We start from the raw sequence: 16,760 nt of genomic DNA, 5'->3' as shown, positions 1-16,760 counted from the left end.
TCTAAAAACGTTGTTTATTTAAATTGGGATTTATTAGGGACAGACTGTCCGGTGGATAATACACGGTCTAAGTGGCATTTCCCGTAACTTCCTCCTGATTCGTACGGGCTAAGTAACTATACACACTCGTCTACAGTTCGTTTGCCAATCCATTCCAGCTGTGTCTTGAGAGATGCCAAACACGCGACACCTTGGTGACCGGTGCTAAACTCCTTTCAAAGTGTCTCAGTAATTTACAACCCAAGTTCAGATGAAATTCTTGTAAACGCAGTCCAGCAAGTTGGTAGTATTCTTGCAGTGTAAAATGTCACAACATAGTCAGGATATGGATGGGATGGGACTTCATGGGTATCCTCATCTGTATCGTTCTAACACTTGGACGTGCCATATAACGAGGCTTCTCCACAATGCGATTACAACTGTAAAAGAAACTGCTACACTGAAAAAACTTTTCGTATAGTTTTTATATGTTTCACACATAGATTTTTTCCATGTGCCCAGTAAATGAACTTTATGTGCCAAACAGTTACCTTTTATGTGTTTTTAAAATTTACCTTTAAAATTTGAACATACTATTCATGTGCATATAATTTTCATGTGTACTTCTGAGCGGATTGTGTTTATATGTGGCACATAATAATCATAAGGATTTTCATATGGAAATTTTCCATTAGATATGTGCGGATTATTTTGAGTGTAGTGTAAAACTGAATTTAATAATAAACCAATTTAACCTACCTGCAAACTCCATTTTTCCATTGAACCCATCACTTGTCATGTTTCGAGAGTCAGTATTTCCACCGCAGCCATATGTCTGAACGATATATTTTGATCGTCTAAATTTTGTTTAAATTATTTTTCGAGTAAACTTTGCCAAACAATCCTCGGCAATGAAATCCAGTCGAACGGTAATAGGGACTTTATATAATAGCTGCGCATCATCTCAAATTCTCCAATAGAGTATGTTTCATTGATTAAATTAATATCATGCAATCATTATCAGATTTTCGAAAAATCGTCTGACTGATTACACAGCTATTGCACCAAATCTTCCACCAAGGAGCGAAATCGGTGTGGATGTCTTCCCTGTTATGAGCTTTATTTTGCCGTCCACTTTTAACAAGCTGGATTTGTTTTGTAATCTAACTGAAACAAACTAAATTATTTAGAACGTACCAAAATTTGCCAGATATTGTTTCGAACACTTACCTTCATCGAGCTTTGTTATAGTTTCCAGATTATCCCAATTCTCGTCACTTCTGTTGCGATTCAGATTTGCGTCCTACTAGTCGTAAACATAGCTTTCCGGTTGGACTAAATGCATGACGCTGGTCCAACAAATCAGTCGTCGCATATTCGAATCTGGACTGGAAGAATTTAGGGCTAGCTCCGCAATTTTCCTGTGTTTTGACGATTGGCTGCGAAGTCCGTTGGGCGTTTTAACGCAGCTTTAGCTAGGTATTGAATTCTCTCCTTGAAATTAGTGCTGGCCGTTTTTAGGAAGCATGTTCTAAAACAATCACAGCTAGTATTAACGGGTAAAATGATCAGTCAAATATTGTCAATTGCAAGGAAAATTGTACCATCCAAAGTGCGATATCGCTCATAAAAGTGCTATTTTAGCTTAAATCGTTTCGGTCTCTTCGGTGCACTTATTGCTTGGAAGATAACGAAAAAGTGCGCCGAAGATACCGGAACGATTTAAGCTAAAATAGCACTTTTATGAGCGATATCGCACTTTGGTTGGTACAATTTTCCTTGCAATTGACAATATTATCTTGAATATATCTGAAACAAAAATGTCAACAAAAAGTAAACTTTATAGAACTTAATGTGGCGCTGTTCCAAACAGCCTTAGTCACTATTCAAAAATTTCATAACGCAAATGTAGGTCGCCGGTTTGTAACATACCGGTGCATACCCTCCCTCTCTTCCACCAAAGTTCCTTACGTAATTTGTAAATGGTCCGTCATAGTGCTATACCAAACCAGTGAGTATGTTTATAGAGTAGCCGATTTTATGTGCTGAATGATACTGGTAGAGTAAAAATGAATATCGAATGTCATTAAGAAATTCAAAATGACAAACCGAATTGCTTTATAATATAAAGTATGACAATGAGGCATGGGTGTAGCGACGGAGAGGGTTGGGGATTAAACCAATTCCCAGAAGAAAATTTGTTCTACACTTTCATCTAATCTAATCTAATCTCACACTAACGCAGCAATAGCTTTTGATAGCTTGAAATCATCGCAGAAAGAATCTACTTGGCTGTATGTAAGTTATAAGTATATATCATGCTTGACTAGCTCGTAAGCTATTGATTTACTTGACAAAATAAACGATATTTGTCCCTGCGATGATTCTGGCGACGGTTTCACCCGCGACGGTTATAATTCATCGCGTACGAAAGGGTACCCAAGTAACAATTTCAGGCTGATCAAACGCTTTTATAGCTGATTTTATTCAACCTGTGGCTGATCTATGGCTTAGGTTTAGAAATGAAAACCTTTTTTCAGCTGTTATGCATCTAAATCTGGTGATTTTATCAAGCTTCAGGCTAATTAATAGCTGCTTTCGAAGCTGCAATGAAGCTTAATAGAAACTTTTTTGCACTTTTAAATAGCCAATTTGCGCAATGCTGTCAATTCTAATTTTAGAACAAGAAATAGTTTTGCAATCTGCTTCTCCAGTCGCTTAATCAACGCTTTATCAATCTTCATGCAGCCAAAAAAAACAATTTTTAAATTTAAAAAAATAGAACGCGTCATTTTTAATTTCGCCGTCAACGCGATATTTTTAGTTTCGAATAACTTTAATTCGTACAAGTTAGCTAGCTAATTAAAAATGCATGTCTTTTTTCCGGGAATTGAACCCGCCATCTTTCGATCCATAAGCACTCACCGTATGATCCGCTCCATTTGCATCTGCAGAACAGACAGTGAGAATATCTTTACACCTGAAGCCTAGCCCCAGATAACATAAGATCGTAATAGAAAGTTCACATTAAATTGTATGCATGTCAATTTTACATTGGAATTGCATATTGATTAGAGTATGTCAAAACAAAGTGAACAAAAAATTGCTTTGCAGTCGTGCGTGTCCTCATATTCAAACCCATGACAGTTAATTATAAAGCAGTACAGATGATTGCAATATTAAGTTATATCTTAACCATATATTCAGGAGTATTAAGTTGCGTGTTATAAAAACCGCTGTATAAAATGCAAGACAGAATTACAAATAATTGTAAAAAATTTCGGACGTATATTGCCTCCACTTTGGTACGTATACATTCTTATACAGTGTGATATATAACTTTTTCGTTCAGATATCATTTCGTATATCTCAGTTGCAATCGAGATATACAAACCAAATGGTTTACTGGGGCACGCCTAGCGTGAAGCAGTCGATAATGTCGATAACTGACAAACTTTTGCTGTCAGCCGAATTGCGAAATTCTATGATCTGACAGTATGTGTGCTGTAAGCCGAAAGAAAACTTGGTAGAAGTTTATAAAGCCACTTTAACACCCTTAAGCAGACTTAAAGTAGTTTGAAAGCTGTGAGTGTAATGAAAGCTTCCACTCTACATTTCAACACCCTTAAGCAGCCATAAAATGGTTTGATGTTAATGCTGTTTAAAAGCAGATTGTTTAGCAGAAAAATCCGCTATTAAGCTTGTTTATCAGCTTTTGGGAGAGAACTGGTTTCAAAAACTTAAAATAGCCTAACCATCGCTTATTTAAACACAATTTAAGTGGTTACTTTATGCAGCTTTGATCGCCCTTAACCAACCCGTAAACAGCCATTGTTCTTGCAATTCACTACTTAGGATATAAGTTACTTGTTATTGTTACTTGGGATATAAGTACCAAAGTGGAGACAATTTACGTGCGAAAATTATGACAATTATGTGTCATTCTAACTTGCATTTTATACAGCGGTTTTTATAACTCGCAACTTAATACTTCTGAATATATGATCAAGATGTAACTTAACATTCCCAAGCAACAATATGAGTTTTATTGTACTCTTATGCTGTTCTTCAAGACCAATTTTGGTCTCAAATGCCATCATAAAAGTGCAATAAAACCTAAATTGTTACTTGGGTTGCAATCATCTATATTGCTTAATAATTCACAGACATGAGTTGTATATGAAAACATGCACGACTGCAAAACAACTTAATGTTCAGTTCGTTTTGATAGACTCTAATCATTATACTATTCTGTGGGGGTTGAGCTCCCATGGAACAGAATATTACATTTCCCTATCCAACTTTTCGCGCGCTTAATGGCGGCTAGTGGATACAGTTTTCGACAATGGGTAACTCCGCTTGAAAGTTCTACAACAATTAAGGCTAGAAATATCAACTCGACGTGAATAAAGTTGCCAAAGCCATGCTAACGTTCTCCGAAAATTGTACCCAATAGCCGCCATTACGCACGCGAAAAGGTCGACGGTCGAGGTCGAACATACATCACGCAACACACTCTCGGTAGCAGTACGCTGAGCTATCGTCGCAACGTACAGCATGAACGGTTTGGTGCATCATCGTATCGGCATCGGCAAACACCGGTATCGATTTAACCGTTATGTGTGCGACAAAAAAAAACACCTTTAGCAGGGCGACAAGGGTACCCGGGTACCCACAATTGATATTGTTATAACATCAACAATTTTAAACCGATTTTGATGAAATAGGTGTCATTTGATTCGTTAATTTATCTAGTCTTGAATCATTCGGCCGTTTGGCCATTAAAAGACATACGGGGCCCGAAAATCCGGAATTCCGACAGAGTGTCCGCTGTGGGATAGAGAACTGATTGTATTGCAGGAAAATCAGTCATGCGAATTTAAAAACTCTAAAAATTCATACAATGAACTATTTCATGTAATGAGATGAATCAGGTTGGCCATTCCGGAGTAGGTTCCTGTGGGGTCATGGGTGGCCAGTCCAGAATTGAAGGTAAAACCTAGCAATATGGGTATCAAAGTTCTTGGAATTAGTTCGGTAGGTGATATTTTTTACATTTCGTTGTATTTTGATTGGTTATTTCGAAAATGGTTTCTACGGGGTCACAGATGATACCGCAGGATTCAAGATAATGCTTAGCATTATCAGATCAGTTCAAAACGTAGAACCATCCGTTATACATTTGGAATCAATTCCGAAATTATTAATAAGTACTAAACTGGCCATATCAGTTCAAAACATCTAAGAGATCCGCTAAACCAATTCTAGTATTGGGTTATGTACCCAACTGGCCATCTATAACCCTACAGGAACCCAATTCTGGAATGGCCAATGCGATCTAAAGTCACCAATTTATATAATAAGATGAAAAAAGGGTCCACAATGCCAAGTTCAAAGCTTATAGATACGCTGAAAGCTGATATTCTTTCAAAACAAGCGGCTTCCTACGTTTTGCCGGACGTTGCTCCGGAATTATCGATTCCCGGGAACTACATATCATTTGATGGCCTAATGCTTTATCCCAGATAACACAAAATCGTAATAGAAAGTTCACATTAAATCGTTTTCATGTCAATTTCACATTGGAATTGTATAATGATTAGAGTATGTTAAATCGAAGTGAACAATAAATTGTTTTGTAGTCGTGCGTGTCTTCATATACAATTAATGACTGTGAATTATAAAGCAGTATAGACGATTGCAATATTTGATTATATCTTAATCATATATTCAGGAGTATTTAGTTGCGTGTTATAAAAACCGCTGTATAAAATGCAAGACAGAATTACAAATAATTGTAAAAAATTTCGGACGTATATTGCCTCCACTTTGGTACGTATACATTCTTATACAGTGTGATATATAACTTTTTCGTTCAGATATCATTTCGTATATCTCAGTTGCAATCGAGATATACAAACCAAATGGTTTACTGGGGCACGCCTAGCGTGAAGCAGTCGATAATGTCGATAACTGACAAACTTTTGCTGTCAGCCGAATTGCGAAATTCTATGATCTGACAGTATGTGTGCTGTAAGCCGAAAGAAAACTTGGTAGAAGTTTATAAAGCCACTTTAACACCCTTAAGCAGACTTAAAGTAGTTTGAAAGCTGTGAGTGTAATGAAAGCTTCCACTCTACATTTCAACACCCTTAAGCAGCCATAAAATGGTTTGATGTTAATGCTGTTTAAAAGCAGATTGTTTAGCAGAAAAATCCGCTATTAAGCTTGTTTATCAGCTTTTGGGAGAGAACTGGTTTCAAAAACTTAAAATAGCCTAACCATCGCTTATTTAAACACAATTTAAGTGGTTACTTTATGCAGCTTTGATCGCCCTTAACCAACCCGTAAACAGCCATTGTTCTTGCAATTCACTACTTAGGATATAAGTTACTTGTTATTGTTACTTGGGATATAAGTACCAAAGTGGAGACAATTTACGTGCGAAAATTATGACAATTATGTGTCATTCTAACTTGCATTTTATACAGCGGTTTTTATAACTCGCAACTTAATACTTCTGAATATATGATCAAGATGTAACTTAACATTCCCAAGCAACAATATGAGTTTTATTGTACTCTTATGCTGTTCTTCAAGACCAATTTTGGTCTCAAATGCCATCATAAAAGTGCAATAAAACCTAAATTGTTACTTGGGTTGCAATCATCTATATTGCTTAATAATTCACAGACATGAGTTGTATATGAAAACATGCACGACTGCAAAACAACTTAATGTTCAGTTCGTTTTGATAGACTCTAATCATTATACTATTCTGTGGGGGTTGAGCTCCCATGGAACAGAATATTACATTTCCCTATCCAACTTTTCGCGCGCTTAATGGCGGCTAGTGGATACAGTTTTCGACAATGGGTAACTCCGCTTGAAAGTTCTACAACAATTAAGGCTAGAAATATCAACTCGACGTGAATAAAGTTGCCAAAGCCATGCTAACGTTCTCCGAAAATTGTACCCAATAGCCGCCATTACGCACGCGAAAAGGTCGATTCCAGTATCAGAACATACATCACGCAACACACTCTCGGTAGCAGTACGCTGAGCTATCGTCGCAACGTACAGCATGAACGGTTTGGTGCATCATCGTATCGGCATCGGCAAACACCGGTATCGATTTAACCGTTATGTGTGCGACAAAAAAAAACACCTTTAGCAGGGCGACAAGGGTACCCGGGTACCCACAATTGATATTGTTATAACATCAACAATTTTAAACCGATTTTGATGAAATAGGTGTCATTTGATTCGTTAATTTATCTAGTCTTGAATCATTCGGCCGTTTGGCCATTAAAAGACATACGGGGCCCGAAAATCCGGAATTCCGACAGAGTGTCCGCTGTGGGATAGAGAACTGATTGTATTGCAGGAAAATCAGTCATGCGAATTTAAAAACTCTAAAAATTCATACAATGAACTATTTCATGTAATGAGATGAATCAGGTTGGCCATTCCGGAGTAGGTTCCTGTGGGGTCATGGGTGGCCAGTCCAGAATTGAAGGTAAAACCTAGCAATATGGGTATCAAAGTTCTTGGAATTAGTTCGGTAGGTGATATTTTTTACATTTCGTTGTATTTTGATTGGTTATTTCGAAAATGGTTTCTACGGGGTCACAGATGATACCGCAGGATTCAAGATAATGCTTAGCATTATCAGATCAGTTCAAAACGTAGAACCATCCGTTATACATTTGGAATCAATTCCGAAATTATTAATAAGTACTAAACTGGCCATATCAGTTCAAAACATCTAAGAGATCCGCTAAACCAATTCTAGTATTGGGTTATGTACCCAACTGGCCATCTATAACCCTACAGGAACCCAATTCTGGAATGGCCAATGCGATCTAAAGTCACCAATTTATATAATAAGATGAAAAAAGGGTCCACAATGCCAAGTTCAAAGCTTATAGATACGCTGAAAGCTGATATTCTTTCAAAACAAGCGGCTTCCTACGTTTTGCCGGACGTTGCTCCGGAATTATCGATTCCCGGGAACTACATATCATTTGATGGCCTAATGCTTTATCCCAGATAACACAAAATCGTAATAGAAAGTTCACATTAAATCGTTTTCATGTCAATTTCACATTGGAATTGTATAATGATTAGAGTATGTTAAATCGAAGTGAACAATAAATTGTTTTGTAGTCGTGCGTGTCTTCATATACAATTAATGACTGTGAATTATAAAGCAGTATAGACGATTGCAATATTTGATTATATCTTAATCATATATTCAGGAGTATTTAGTTGCGTGTTATAAAAACTACGCAAAATAGAATTACAAATAATTGTCAAAGTTTTCGCACGTATATCGCCTCCACTTTGGTGCATATATGTTCTTATATGGCGTGAAATATAACTTTTTCGTTCAGATATGATTTCATATATCTCAGTTGCAATCGAGATATACAAACCAAATGGTTTACTGGGATCTAATCAAAACTAGATAAATGTACGAATCAAATGCCACTGGTTTCATCCAAATCGGTTCAAGATAGCCAAAGTTATGAACATAGCAAATCATGGGTACCCGGGTACCCTTGTCGCCCTCCTACGTAATAAAAAAATTCAAGTGCCTCTCATTGCTAATCCCCTTTATAGATATGCACCAAAAAACCGCAATAACTTAAGATCAACGAGTTTTACAATGTCGCAAAATTTCAATGACGTATGTTTTAAATTGAATGAGTTATAACTATTTTAAAACTGAAAAGGTACCCGGGTACCCTGTTGCAAACATAACGGTTAATGTGAACTTTCTATTACGATGTTCTGGGAACATTCTAGATTCGACCATATACGTCCAGATATTAAATGAATCGAGCTTTAGGTGGAAGTGGATCGGATGCATCTCTACACAGATAAAGCACTTAACTAGAATTCGCAAGGAAATCGAATAGGCAGACCCCGGCAGACCCTGAGGTATATGGCGACACAGCTTAAACAATGACATATGAGCTGTTGACGAAAAAGCAATGGTGCATGATCATTGGCAGTGAACATCTGAAACATGAGAAAAACAAATATCGTGTTTAAAAATGCTTCATTGAATGTTCGAAAGCGCAACACACTATCAAAGGAATTGTCATCTAAAGCACTGGTCTTTTGAGTATTATTGATGCTAAATTTATTTGAAATACATGAAAAAACATTAAAACGGAAATTTATGCACCCAATACGCTTTTTAAAGATTAGACGCACAAGCCGATCATCAATCTGACTCGCAAATGCTTGTGTTGCCAATTGTCCTGCTGAAAAAAGCGTTTTTGTACACTTCCGTGCCATTCTGTTTGTTCGGTTTTCGTATGAGTATAATTATTAGATATTCACTGATTACAACCTCTATACTTTGCATTAAAATAATGCCCATTTTCCTACAAATATGGGACTTGGATCCTTCTTGCTCGCAAGTTTTCTTTCTTATTTGTTTTTCTTTGTTTCGATTAGATTCATGACAAAATCCCACTAATTGTATTTCAATATACTTTGTTTGCATGTAAGCAGTATTATGATGTAATAATATATTTATTCGATAATTTCAGCACAATTCTCCAATTCATATCGGTAGGGACATTAAATACACTTATGATTTTTCTTTCTATTTTGAGTAAGAAGCAGATTTTAAAGACTAATGAAAAGTAGATATACGTGTAATGGAAAATTCAATACGAACAAAACAGAACTTGTGTTACCTAAAACTCAGTTACTTACTACTAGTTGGGCAACTGGTTTTCCTTTAATGTTATTATATTTTTTGGAAAATAAAACCCACTAATTCTATGCAAAGTATAGCTTGTATTTGATGATTCTTGCGAGAGTTGCGCCCGAACATTGCTCCCACTGTAATCAGCAGAGGACGATTTCAATTGTCGGCTTCAATACGCACACATTTTTGCTTCCGATATTTGCAATAAAATTATTATTTAACCATAGTAGCTGATGATGTTTTCTAATTATTTTTCTTTGTTTGGCCATATTACCATATCGTTTCTATTCGCATCGATTTATTATACTATACACATAAATAACTTGAATGTTTCGGACTGTTCACAATTGTCGGATATAAATTTAATCACTTGCTGTCGATCAAAGAGTCTAAATTCATGAAAATATGTTTGCAATCCTCTTGCAATGAATTTGTGTGTAGCTTAGAGTAGTATTTTATAATTGCCATTATTATTTTATTACTCCATAGCGATACTAGTTATTTATGTATTTAGTTAATTTTAATAAGACTATAACTTCAAGACAGTATTATACAATAAACATGATCAATTGAAACACAGAAAAATTATACTTTGATAGAATTAAAAAAACTTCGTCCAAACAAACAAAAATTCTGTAGAAAATATATTTAGAATGTTCACTTTAGTTTCAATTCTCAGTGAGAATGAAAAATAATAATTAAAACTCGAAATAGTTCGAAGCGGTTATTTCGACAAATACATAAAGTAAAAATGTGTTTAGGATATATTGACGCCATTAGAAGGCGTATCTGCAGGCCTAACTCTCCGACGTATTCATCAAGAGACGATGTTGAAAGATTGTTTCCGCCAGACGCCTGAGAAATGGTTCTCAATAACAAACGCACGTCGATGATGACATGTTCGAGCGTCCATATAGAGTTCAAATTTAGAACTTTAAACAGCACATGCAGCTGCACAGCTTGCTGCCGATGTATTTGGTGGCCGTTTTTTACAAAACATCATCGACTAGTCAAACATTCTGTTTTACAAATAGACGACTTTTTAATGATGAAAAAGAAGCAGGAAAGCCTTTTAAATTACCTTTTATCCGCGTTTAGGTTTTGGTCATTATTTTGAGATACTCCAACGAATTGCGTGCCGCATTTGCTTGAGCGTTTTTAGCCGAACTTCCACTTCCATGACACACCGCGACCGGTAGCGTTGATAACTGCACCAAACACTGGAAGTGACCGCGAATCGTCTTTTCGTCGATATCTACGTATGTTACCTCAAATCGTTGCTCGGTAGCAATTTCATGAAGCATTTGGACAAAATCGACATTATGATTATTAAGGCAAGTAACCTGGTAATAGAAGAGGAAATGATATAAGTGAAACCTGCATGTATTTAAAGCTGTGTTGTCTTTTCGTAACGGAAAATGGTTAATGTTCTAAATCTTAACCTGGACGAGAGTTGTTAGTTGATTAACCATCGCGGATGGATGAAGTAAATTAACTTGATAATATTGTCACTAATAACTAATTTTAATCCACAAAATCATCGAAAGTTATTTTACTGCTGGAATTTGATCCCTATCTATTTCTCAATTTGTGCTAAGTTGTGGCTGTATAACAATTTCCCGTAAACATCAATTTCCCAAATAGCATTTATTCCTCAAAGCCATTTTCCTGGATAAACAAGGTCACCGAATACTATATTTTCTTAGGAAAAACAAAGTTCAGTTACAGGGATACCTCGATGGAAGTCAATTTATTATGTAAAAAAGTTGTCTTATACAGTGGACCCCGTTCGTTTGAACGATTCCTCATGCAAACTTACGGGGTTGGCTTTTAATTTGAACAACTAACAACTCTACATATGCTGGAACTTGTGTGATCTGATCGCTCTGCTCTTTGTTATTGTTTTAGTGGTTTGATTCAGTTGGCAGTTGCAAGCAGCGAATATTCCATTCTCCGATCGGATTTCTATCATAATCGTAGAGAAAACGCAATGTGAAACAGATTAAACACGCTAGTTCAGTACAAACAAATCGTGTTTATGTGCATTGTCTGCATAAGCAAATGTTGTCATGTTGAGAATGACATTTGAACCATTTTTAATTTGCACGTCGTGCAAACCAACGGAGTTCAAATTAAAGTGTTCAGATTAAAAGCGGTCAAACGAACGGGGGTCCACGGTATCGAAACATGATTTTTTCAAAAAGAAATTGCATTAGTAAGAGCAGTCGGTAATTTTGCTTTGTGTTGTATGTTCACGTTTTTTGAACTATTTATTATGGTTTGAGCTATTATTATTTAGGATTATTTTGAAATATTGAACATCTTTGTGGCGCCGCTTTTGGAATGGAAAACTAGCTCTGGTGTCTTTAAAGGTATACCAACTATGTCAAAGGAATTTGTCTTGTATCAAGATGAAAATTGTCTCATCAAATTGTCTTTATCAATCCAACGCAAACCTTATCAGATCATTTAACCGAAAATTAAAGAACAAACATTTGCTCGACTAGATGTTTTGAGAATTGTTATAAATCAACCAATACAGTTGGATTTCGAATTTGGCAACAAATACGTGTCAAAAATCGAAACCATGCCAAAATCGAGACCCTTTTTTGATATGAAAAAATTGAATGTAAATGCGTTAGAAATTGACTAAATGTTATTAATCAACAATTGCAACCTTTTTATGTTCACAAAATCCGCCAAGAGCTATCCGTGCGATGCAAGTAAAGGCCCAGACACAATGCATACGGATTTTACTACGTTGCGGCAATTTGACAGTTTTTCCATGGGTTTTCTGTCAAATTTCCGCAACGTAGTAAAATCCGTATGCATTGTGTCTGGGCCTTAAGTTTTTGGAGACCTGCGGTAAGACGTAGTCCTACGGCAATAAAAATATTATTGTTCGAAACATTCTATAACCGCAAACTTTTTTCATGAATACACTTAGAGCAATATTTTTTCGTCATTTAAAGTATGTATGCGAAAACTGATTGATAATATTTTTGGAAGTAAAATATTTTGTGTTGCCAAAAACGGATCTTTTGTTGCAAAATTCGATGCATGCCAAAATCGAACCATGCCAAAACCGAACCATGCCAAATTCGAAATCCCACTGTATGTCAATTATTATAATTTATAAATTTATTTTATAAAGTATTATAATTTAAAAATCAGTTTCTCTGTAATACTCTCTTTACTCGATTACTAGAATGACTGGAATACTCACGGATATTGAAGCTACCTTCCTCTGGCATATATTTATAAATCTATGCAGAAACCTGTTATACAATAGAGATTTGTATATTACAGTTTGCGGAGACCCAGGATTTTCAATATTAATGTTTTCCTGGGATGGCAAATAAAGGTAGTAGTTTTAAATGGGGCTGAAAGAGGTTCGACAGGACAAATGCTTTGTGTTATATTCGTGCTTCCTAGAAAACGGTCTCTGTAAACTGCACTACACCAATCTCTACTGTATGCTGAAAAATCTGCTACAATTGCCATTTTTAAGTAAGCGAGGGGAGAGACCCTGCAAATAAATTGCCCGAGGAAAAGCATACTTGGGGTCTCTACAACCCGACCGTTCAACTGCAAAACCAGAATTCTAAGATTTATAATCTGCCTCCTAGGCGAAAACTGGCTGGCAATGTAACAGATCGAAGCACATTGTGCAGGAACGATCTGGAGGCTGCTCTATTTTTATTATAGGCAGCGGAGCAAAATAAACGCCGCAAAACGAGACTTATAGCTTAATAGCAGCTCGTAAAGTGCCTCGTTACTCGAAATGTTTAGTTTGAATAGTAAGCAATCTTTATTCTGAAACGTGTACAACAAAAAATTTAAATTTTCTTTAGAATTTTAAGTGACGGGATAGGTTGCGCAAAATTTTCTTGCAGTCGCTTCCTAGTTGCTTCGATCAAATCATGTCTTTCATCCTGTGTAACAAATAATGACACAATAGATGAATATAAGCTAATGCAGAACAACAAACACAATTGATAGGCTGAGAGAAGGCACACATACCTGCAATTTGCTTAAAGTTTTGCCGGTTCGCGCCTTTAAGCTCTTATGGAACTGGGAAACCTTTTGACCATGGCCAGTGGTCAAGCTAGCAATGCGAGCATCCTTAAGACCGGTATATCGTCCAGTGATGGTGGCCGCTTTCAGCTAGAATACAGAAGAAAGCACACAATTTGTTTACAATTTTTCTACTAACGGGTTGTTATTTTGGGTTTGAACTATCATGATATTCTCTGGTTGTTTTGTTGCAGAAATTTTGCAATCTTTCGCTAATATTACAAATTGTGTGACTCTCGCTATATTCTAACTGCTTGGCTTTAGACGTTCAATGTAATGGGCACTTCAAAAGAATTTTAACGAAAATACAACACAAATGCAATATTAGGAAAGACTGCAAATTTATTTACCGAAGATTTGTGGTACTATGATGCAAAAACGCAGTCAAATTTTAAAAATTTGAGAAAAATCTTGAAACAAGTTTCTTAACAATAAATAAACTCAGCAATATTTAGCCCAGAAGTACTTGTAATTTTTCAATTTAGTAGAACTAACATAGAATTTTTAGCCACGAATTCTAGTCATAGTATCCCAATTATCTTTTCTAGAATCAGATAGGATATGAACAAAATTCGTTATATTGCGATTTTATGACAGTTGTAACTCCTATTTTTCGTATTATTCAGTATGTACTGCTTCCAACACATTACTGAACTCGCACCTTTAAATTAAAAATTTTAAAGGAGCACCCAGGTAACCAAAAAGCATTTCCAATGCAATTTAAATGCAAGCCAATAAGCATTAAAGTAGAATTTAAGCAAGAATTTAAATAGAATTGTGGATGCCAATTTACAACAGTTATGCAGTCAAAAGTGATAAACAGTAACCTGCAGTATAAAATGCCAGGGATGCTTATAAACGACTGATTTACTGCTTATACTAATGCTTATTGGTTATCTGGGCACTTCAGCCGCATCTGGTAGGTATTTGTGCAAACCACGATGCAAACCGACTGAATTTTACACATTGCAGAACTTTGTAATCAAATCTAAAACTTACCTCTTCGTTGCCCTCTTCGTCAAGCATCTGCACAATTTGATTCGGCTCCAGTGGTTGTTCCTGCAATCTTTGCCACATACGCTGCGCTGCCTGACGTTTGGCAATCTTTTTACTTTTACCCTTGCCTACCTCATGATATTTCAAAACCGAGCACGCAATTGTAAATTGGCGCTCGTGCGGTAATCCAACTTCCATCTCAGTTTCATAGGTTGGCGGTGGCCAGCGACGTGCCATGCACATCTCTTGCAGCCAACCAATAGGGTTACCCGTTGGTTCATCTTCGCCCTCGCCAACTTGCCTGTAGGATTTTGAGTCATTAAAATTCTAAGCGAGACAAAAAATCATCTTACTCTGGCTTAACGTTTAACGTCCCGGTTGGAGGATCACTGAGTGAAATTCCCGTTAGCTTGTCGATTAGAGCCTTAGCGGCTGCATGCTTTGCTTCTTTCTTTGACTTTCCGGTGCCCATAGCTATAATGGAACATGTTCTCATTTTTGAACAATAAAATTTGATTTTATAACACATACCGTCTTTATCCTGATAAGATACACGATAGCGAAATGTCGGTTCGTGAACCGCTCCCTCTACTTGCATTAAATCATACTGTGGCGTTATGCCCCGACGACTGAGCAGCTCCTGCAACAGTGAAATCGGTGTCTTCATATTATTGGCACCGGTTAATTCCGTTTTAAGCGCTTCCTCGATAGGCAACGCATCTTGCTTGCCACCAGACCCTTTCTTCGATCCACGAGCTTGTCGTTTCGGAAGGCCAACCGGCGGATCAGCCACGATTCCATTCAGATCTTCAGGAGGCGGTAACTCCATTGTTCAGTGTTTCCTAAAAGTAATTTCAATATTTTTTTTATTTTATTTCACTTTTTTTTTCAAAGTTATTCTATTCCATTGTAATTAATCAATACTGCCATTTGCATAAGGCGTGACTCCCAGTATTTTATTCAAACTGAATCATTCATCTTAATTCAACCAATTTGTTGTTGGTTGAAGCAATTTATAAACAATAAGTCTAATATAAAAATAAAAATTAGACGAAACGTATGTTGCACAAATCAATATCAGAGTCTTGAAAAAATATGCTCCGCCATGATGTGAATTTTCATTCGAATTTTCAAAACCATTTCAAGTATTTACCTCAGCAGAACGTAGTGAACTCTTCTCTTCAACGCAATTTTATAACAATTAAACTTACAATCAACACAATTTGATAAACACTTATGCACGAAATCACTAAATTAATACCTACGGCTAGACACAAAAACGACTATCGATGCGAGTTGCAAGTGATAGAAATTTTCTGCCGACTCGGACGTAGGACAATGACAAGAATGCCCTGATGCGGTAAATGGTTTCGGTAAACGGTGGAATTGACATCCCGAAGCCTGCTCGCACTTACATAAAATCTCATACCGAACTGTCAGGTGAGCGGTAACAACAACAAAAATATTGCTGTTTTTCTTTCTCTTACAAAGAACCATCATGTACTTGCTTTTAGTACTCATTAGGGTTGCTCAAAAATTCAAATTACACAACCCATTCTTTAAAGTTAAATATTTGCGATAATTTTCACAAAATAATAAATAGCTAAGAAAGCAAAAAAATTCACTTCCCTTCAACTTCGGCTGGTCTGCGAAAACTAAACAAAGTTTACATTTTTCCACTCAACCAGCAAATAACCGTATACATACCTTTTCGCGTGCTTAATGGCGGCTAGTGGGAACACTTTTAGAAAATGTTTATTTGCTTTTTGGAACTCCGCTCACGTACGCTTGAAAGTTCTACAACAACAATCAAGGGTGGAAATATCAACTTGACGTGAATAAAGTTGCCAAAGGCATGCTAACGTTTTCCCGAAATTGTATCCATTAGCCGACATTACGCACGCAAAAAGGTGGATATACTTTTGACGGCTGATTCTGTTCGATTGAAATTTTCTGTTTAAGATGATGACTCTCTAAC

The 16,760-nt window shown here is 36.4% G+C and overlaps 1 protein-coding gene across 4 annotated transcripts; it reads right to left on the bottom strand.

The window, feature by feature from the left end:
• Positions 1-9,126: 9,126 nt before the first annotated feature.
• Positions 9,127-16,080, bottom strand: LOC128744655 (interferon-inducible double-stranded RNA-dependent protein kinase activator A homolog). 4 transcript variants are annotated; one of them, XM_053841814.1, is made up of 7 exons: positions 15,936-16,080; positions 15,314-15,624; positions 15,136-15,256; positions 14,786-15,083; positions 13,733-13,876; positions 10,791-11,052; positions 9,127-10,728 (listed from the first exon to the last, which is right to left on the bottom strand). In XM_053841814.1, exons 2-6 carry the CDS (start codon positions 15,609-15,611, stop codon positions 10,804-10,806), a joined length of 1,110 nt encoding a protein of 369 aa, XP_053697789.1. In that variant the 5' UTR covers positions 15,612-15,624; positions 15,936-16,080; the 3' UTR covers positions 9,127-10,728; positions 10,791-10,803. The 4 variants fall into 4 exon arrangements, with proteins under 4 accessions (XP_053697789.1, XP_053697788.1, XP_053697792.1 ...); XM_053841813.1 differs by having other exon boundaries at positions 15,136-15,624; XM_053841817.1 differs by lacking the exon at positions 13,733-13,876.
• Positions 16,081-16,760: the final 680 nt, after the last annotated feature.

This window comes from Sabethes cyaneus, chromosome 3, assembly GCF_943734655.1.
Source record: "Sabethes cyaneus chromosome 3, idSabCyanKW18_F2, whole genome shotgun sequence".
Classification (NCBI taxonomy): Eukaryota; Metazoa; Arthropoda; class Insecta; order Diptera; family Culicidae; genus Sabethes; species Sabethes cyaneus.
Note: the sequence above shows the minus strand (reverse complement) of the source record. Positions and strands in the feature narration are given on the sequence as shown.